The 7,335-nt window shown below is 38.8% G+C and overlaps 1 protein-coding gene across 1 annotated transcript; it reads right to left on the reverse strand.

Moving 5' to 3' along the window:
• Positions 1–3,871: 3,871 nt before the first annotated feature.
• LOC121743003 lies at positions 3,872–6,649 on the reverse strand. The gene has a single exon (XM_042136171.1). The coding sequence runs from the start codon at positions 6,358–6,360 to the stop codon at positions 4,141–4,143; it is 2,220 nt and encodes a 739-aa protein (XP_041992105.1). The 5' UTR covers positions 6,361–6,649; the 3' UTR covers positions 3,872–4,140.
• Positions 6,650–7,335: the final 686 nt, after the last annotated feature.

Raw genomic sequence — 7,335 nt, forward strand, 5'->3', positions numbered from 1 at the left:
AAAATATTCTAAGGACTTTATTAAAAACTCCGAGTTGAGAACACTTACTGGGCTTAATCAAAATAGGTTGGATGGGCCCAAAATTAACAGGATTGGCCCGCGCAGACTAAAAGAAAGTTCATGACCAGAATTTCTGGGCCAACTGACCCGAATCAAATAGTTGGGCTGGTTCGAAAATCAAGTGAATTTATTTGAACGATGTAAATTACCTCACCCATTTTCAAACATCATTACTTTTGTTTTTCAATTAGATTACTACTATATGAGAGTCATTATCATTGCCGCCACAAATCAATCTTGGTGTGTAGCATTGATAAATTAGTCATATATCTAGTGCTTCTCAGTTGATTAGACATTGTAGAAAGACTTCACTTTTAAGCTGCCGAATACTTCATAAAATTGCCTTATTTGTTCAACTTACAAGATATTAATTGGATTGATGAATAAAGAAATCATCATATTATTATTAGCACACAAAAAGTCTAAAGAAGAACTCACAAGTCTTTGATCGATCTCAAGTAAGATTGTGTCACAAGGCTCTTCCCGAATAGAGAGGATTCGCCGCCTTGAAGTTGGGATTTGGGAGAGATTTCATTATTCCATTTAAAAATTCAGTAGGTGTTCACAAATTATAACCCTATCGAGTATACATACCAAATGGCTGAACACCGAATTATTTATGATTTCCTATTGAATAGCATATTTGTTTTTTACACTTCATTAGTTATATAAGTATCTAATCTATTGACTTTTCTAACATTCCAACTTTGCATATTAAATTGTCTTCATTTTTCTTATAAAGGGGATTCAGAATTTGCTGAAGACATTCTCAACATGTAGGCATGGGGTTGAGTTTCGCAATGATAGATCAATCTCTCCGTCAAGAAGAAGTTGAACACATAGAAAGATATATGAAAAAACAAACCACTCTTTCATTAAATAAAAAAATATAAAAAATAGTCATTTTTATTATATAAAGAAAAGTTTTATCTACATTATTCACACTTTTACTCTATTATATATCCATTTTAATTATTTTTTATAATTTTTATAAAACGAGTGAAAAAAAAGAAGTGACTCAACTTAGTTGAGACATAGAGAATATGTAAAAGCATTGTTTTCAACTTAGTAAAAAAAGTTAATTTGCTTTTTGGACAAGTCATATACCAAGCACCAAGATTATTAAATAAAAAAAGGCCCTACTGAGCACCAATTTTTAAAGTTTTCAATTGTCACTAAGAACTTGCCAGTAAAACTTATATGAATAATTATTAGTTCAATATAATCACTCAAATTTATATGAATAAATATTACTAATAAAATATTAGTATAAAATAAAATCAGACAATGATGATTCGATATGATTCTATAGAATCCAATTATGCTTACCACTTCTGTATAGTACCATGCCACTACTTTTCTATGCAATACAATTCCGTTGCAAGGAAATGACGAAACTTTAATTTTTTTACTCATTTCGTTATCAATACTTTATAACTAGCTCTATTAATTGCGCTGCACCTAAATCGCTACTAGATTAAATTACACAGTTAATGGTGAGCGGCCAAGAAATTATGGAAACATTAACCGATAGTCGTACAATTTTTAGACCTTTTCTGTTCCTTTTTATTTATGTTTATGTATTTTATAATGTGTGATTTTTGAGAAAAAACTATTTTGTTTTTATTTAATATCCTGCAAATTGTAAAAAATGTCTATGGTATTAAAATATATTTGATACCACATTGCCACCGCGTAGTGTAAAAGAGTAGCTACCGCACATTATATTTGGCTAGATATATATTTGTAATTTAATATCCTGTACAAATTTGATGCATGTCCGATCCTCTCCAAAAATGTTTCGCCTCTACTCCATTTGTTATTTAATTTTGTTTAGGGTATATATTAAAATTTGCAGCCAGATTAAAAGAAGGCTGACCTGAAACCCAACGAATTCACCATAAATACTAGTACTATTGCTTATTATTTCATCTTATTTGACAATTAATTCAACCGTTCGATTGTGATCAAATGATAACTGCATAATTGGTTGTATTTATACTACGATGATAAAGTTTTATATTCTTGTACTCCCTTCGTCCCTCTGCCGTAGAGACGTTTCATTTTCAGCACTCGTTTTGAAAAAAATGATAATAAATAGTTAAAGTGGAGAAAAAGTAAACTAAGAGAAATAATAATATAGAGAAGACTCTTATCTATATTATTTACTCTCTTACTTTACTCATTCTCCATTTTAACTATTTATTATCATTTTTTTCCAAAACAAGTGCTCAAAATGAAACACCTCTACTCTAGAGGGACGGGTGGAGTAAAATTTTATATTACATGAGCTCGGTTCGATTAGTCCGTTGGGCTAATTCGAAACTTGAATATTTAGAGTTATAATTGAAATTTTTTATCGAATAAAATTTAGTTAGACTAATCGATATATGAATAACCTATAATCTGGACAGACTCAAAAGTTGCGATTGAGATCCCGAAAAACTATCAATTTATTATACTCATTTAATACTCCTCAGTTCTGTTCTATTTCAATAAATTTGAATACTCATTCACCTAACACTATAATACTAAAATAAAATATAAATAGTGAAAATTTATATGCACGAGTTAATAGCATTGTTCTGTTGAGAAGAAGAAAACGTAGAATACGCGTTTATGTTTACAGTAAGGAGAGAGGAAAAACACTGAGAGTATTATGATTGATTTGAGATTTACTACTATAATTCACACAGGTGGAGTGGGATTAGAGAGAGATGAAGAATGCAAAATGATTGAAGCTAATTCCTCTTTAACAAAAGAGGTGCTAGTAGCCTACTAAACCAATAGGCTAGCATCTAAAAAAGTTCTTTTAGCAGCATCATTCTATTCTCTCTCTCTCTCTCTCTAGTTTGGTGAGCAGTCATCGCTTGCCGACACATTAGTTAGCAACTGCCGTAGGTAGAGAAGGATACAACCATCATTAAGGGTCATGCTGTTGTGCACAGTGAAATATAATTTGGAGATAAAAAACCCCATTAATTTTGACACTCAAAAACAGTTGGATACGCCAAAACAAGGCGAAATGAAAACAGCCCCTGTCCTAACGAGACATTGCAGGTGCTGTGGTAGAATAAAGAGCACCAAAAGAAGAAACACACAAAGTGTAGCTATTATGACCCCATCCCCATTTCACTATGACTATGAGGTCTGTCTTGTTTCCATACATTTTCCCAACTTTTGCTACTATTATCCATCATGGAAAGGAATAATCATACACTTACTTTACTTGATTGCAACCTTTTACTTGACTGGTGCCGTGATGCCTGCATTGCATAACCCGAGCATGAACACATCTCCATGTCTGTGTAGAACAGCTTGCTGCATCCATTTCAAAGGACAAAAGGGGTGATCTTGCATCTCAATATTGCTTCAAAAGACTTGTGTTACAATCATATACTGTACAAGTAATTTGATCAACAAAAAGTGTGCACCTTACCTTGACCACAAGGAAGAGAGTAGCTCAAACCTTCTCTTTCACCATTCACAGCTGAAAGCTATACTTTTGTGATAGATCTCCACCATCTTTGGTGGGGCTAGCTTTGCTATGACTTAGACAAGAGTGAAAATGCTTCTTTACAAGTGAATTTCAGTTTTTTCATTTTAACAATACACTACTAACAAATTCACTACTTCCCAGTTCCAGCAGAAACATGCACATCACATCCTTTACAATAATGTTTTACATCAAAGTGATGATCACAGTGAGCTTAAGAAAGCTGTGAAAGCTAATTTTGAGATATCAGTGTTGAACATATTCACTTGATTCGCAGCATCTGTGGACCATAACAGTGTGCATGGCTTCATCAACTATATGCAAACACTCATCTTATTACAGTAGCAAAGCCTCCAACATGCAACAATTTCATCTTCTTCAAATGATATTAGTAACTACAAACAAGAATGCATTTTCTATCTACACAACAATAATACGATAACCCCCCTCCCTCCCGAACCTATATATCCTTCATATGGACCTAACTCCAGATTCAACAAACCAAAGAAAACTGAAAGAAAGGAAACAATAAATATCAATTAAATCCTACAACAACAATTCTACAAAGTTAACCAACAGAGACACTAGGTAGATGGTGTATCTTCTAGAACCTCGTTCAGCATGTCGTCATCGCCATATATGGAGCCAAAAAGCTCTGCATCCTTTTCTTCAGGACTGGAGTAGTCCTGTCTCTCGAGCTTTGCATGAGCTGCGACAAATATTAGCTTCTGAGCCCTATCCGAACCCGATCTTGAATTTCCTTGTCCACAAAACCACCTTGTGAACGACGAATCATGCTTGATTCCACATGAGGTCGCTTGAAGGAAAAGAAGCCTGACTGCAACTTTACTCAATATCTTGAAATCTTTGAGGTAAGTTTCCCAGACAAGCCTACTGCCCTGGGGATTGGCAACTTTCAGTTTCCCCGTCACAGCATCATGCTGTCTTACCTGAACTGCCTGCGCATATAGTGGGTCCAACCCATCTGATCTCCACTTCATTAGTTCCATTAAAGCAATATGAGCTTCCTCCCTTGAAACCAGCCGCGTCACAAGCTTGTCAACGTCCTTCTCTTGCTCGTGCGTCAAGCACTTAAAAGGCGGAAGATACTTCCCACTAGCATCTCTCACCAAATACAAAGGATCAAGAATAAATGCAGCCGACCATGCTGGATGATACACCTTTCTGAATCGCCTTTCGAGAATCTTCTCCACAGGTCCTTCAGCAACGCCATTCTTGGTGCACCACTCCTTTATTTTAGCCCTCAGTTCCTCCCAAAGAGGGAGACACTGCCCAACTGACGGCCTCTCAGCCTCAATATCTTCAGCCATCGCCATGATCATTTTCACTAGCGAATGAGCAGCCTCAACGTGTCTCCAGAATCCAACATCCTGAATCACAGCTGCAACCTCTCCACCACAAACATCCAATAGGCCAACTTTACACGAATCATCTGACACAATTAGGTTTAGAATTCTAGAGCAGCTCAATAAATCATCCAGCATTGCTATAAAAGGAGACCAAATCTTTGAGACGTCACATTTAGGATGAGGCACTCTGATAAATCCAGCAATGTCATACCCTTGCAGCCTAAACCTGTGGAAACTATTCCTAATCTGCGGAGTGGAATTGATGAGGCTAGCAATTTTTGTACAATTATCACTTACAGTCTTAAACAATGGAAGCTCTCTATACAAGTCCTTTATCAAACTAAACAATCCTTGAACCTGACAAGATAAATTGATCATCCAATGATTCTGGAGTTCTAAATTCCTTAATGCTTTAGCTTTATACTTATCTGAAACAACCCCAACACATCTCTGCACATTGCCACCACATATCCCTTGGATGGTCTCCCACAGAACCTCCTCCGCGTACTGTGATGGCACGGCTGCACCATCAACGCTCATCGCCTTTCGAAAAATGGCTGTCCTATTGGGAAGGTTCACCGTGAACTTAACCAAACGCTGGCTCCCAACACCGGCCTTCCACCCATCACAGGCAACCTGAAAGAATGCTGCATCTGAAATCCTAGCTTCGGACTCCATCCTAGCTTGGTCAAACTTGGATTCGAGCCGCGAGCTCAAGAAGTCCATGTTCAAGGCCGCAGGAAACCCCACCTGGTTAAGGAAAGCCCTGAACTTGGGATGCTCAAGGCTTGAAAAGGACACCACCCCACACGAGTCATAAAACCAGTCTCCCAAAGCATCAAACGCTCTCTTCACTCGATTCCTGCTCAAGGCCGGACTAGGCGAGGAGCCCCCGGGGCTCTTGAGCTTCTTCACGCTGCTTTCGAGCCGCGCCAACGGCCCGTAATCCTCCTTCCCGCCTGACAGCTGGAGCGGCTTCAGATACAGAGGCGGAGCAGGGAGAAAGCTCACCTCATTGGTTAGGAAACGCGAGGGATCAACCATGTTAAGCGGGCATACATCTAGGGAAGCATCGACGGATTCTTGAGACTGCAAGCATCGCTTGCGATTGCTATTCTTTCGAGGGGTTGGCGAGGCTAAAGGGGGAAGCTGCAGCGTTGAGTTGAAATTGGGACAAGTCCCCTTCTTGAGATGCTCGGTGGCAGTTCTTGACGGGTTTGATGCGGAGAAGGCGGCGTCGCAGAGAGTGCATTTCAGCTTCACAGCTTTGGGCGGTTTCATTTCGCTGTCGCGTATCAGAATTGGCTCGAGGTGGGCCCAGTACCAAGCTCCTTTGCCCTTCACGGCCTTTGTACGGACGGCCGCGAGACATTCGTAGCGTTTGAAAACCGCCTTCGCCTCCTCGTCTTCGATTGGGATTGAGGCGTTGGACATTTTGAAGCAGCAGGCTTTTGTTTTTCAATTTATAAGCACCTCGACGTTAGTGGGAGCAGTTCATAATTGATGTGGGATTGGGGGCTCCTCCGTCATTTATAGGCGGGGAGAGCGAAGGGAATTACAAGTGTACGGAAAATGGGTTAGAGTGGGACAAGGTGAAGGAAGGGAGGGAAGAGAAGATACGGTGTGCAGGGAAGAGATTGGAAGAGCAGTGGCAGAAAGAATCATGTAGAGAGAGAGAGAGAGAGGGAGAAATGGGAGATGATGGAGGAGTGGGTGTCTGTGAGTGAAGGTAAATTTGGGTATTTAATTTTAATGTTTATAGAAGGTGGCTATTTAATTTTGGCAGCACGTGCTGATAAAGGCGCGTGTGAAGAATCCACGAATCAGAGGTTTAAGATTTGTCAAAAAGGAGGGGGCCGTAGACAACAAGCCAATTAGATTCACTTACTAGTCAACTCTAGCATTCGTCAATGGCTCAAATTTGGGTATTTAATTCATGAATTTTTAATATTATTACATCACTAATTTGTAGATCTGGACCCAACTTCTATAACTATATAATTATAAACCACATCGTATAAGTATCCATAGTCGTAAAAACACATCTTGTGGACTTCCCACTGCACTACCACGTCATAATCATAAGGACATCCTACTGCACAGTGGCGGACATCCCCAAGGACATCTCGACGGACTTCCCACAATAATAAAAATTCACAAATTCACCAAATTAAACAATTTACGGAATTAAAATTTCGACGAATGAAAAGTATTTAGAGAGAGAGAGATACGTGTTAATACAAGTGGTGCGAATGAAATTAAGTTCAACGAGTCGTATTTATAGAATTTTTGAAAAAAAAATAATAAAATAATCGGGACGTCCGCGCGGACGTCCGTGGAGTCAACGCAATGGCCGGAGTCCGCAAGGACGTCGCGACGGACGTCCCGGGAACGCCGCGGAACTCCTGT

The sequence above is a fragment of the Salvia splendens genome, chromosome 8, assembly GCF_004379255.2.
Source record: "Salvia splendens isolate huo1 chromosome 8, SspV2, whole genome shotgun sequence".
NCBI classification, from domain to species: domain Eukaryota; kingdom Viridiplantae; phylum Streptophyta; class Magnoliopsida; order Lamiales; family Lamiaceae; genus Salvia; species Salvia splendens.

Bases quoted from the DNA above. Each gene is read 5' to 3' on its own strand.
- LOC121743003 (XM_042136171.1), bottom strand. From the start codon at position 6,360: ATGTCCAACGCCTCAATCCCAATCGAAGACGAGGAGGCGAAGGCGGTT.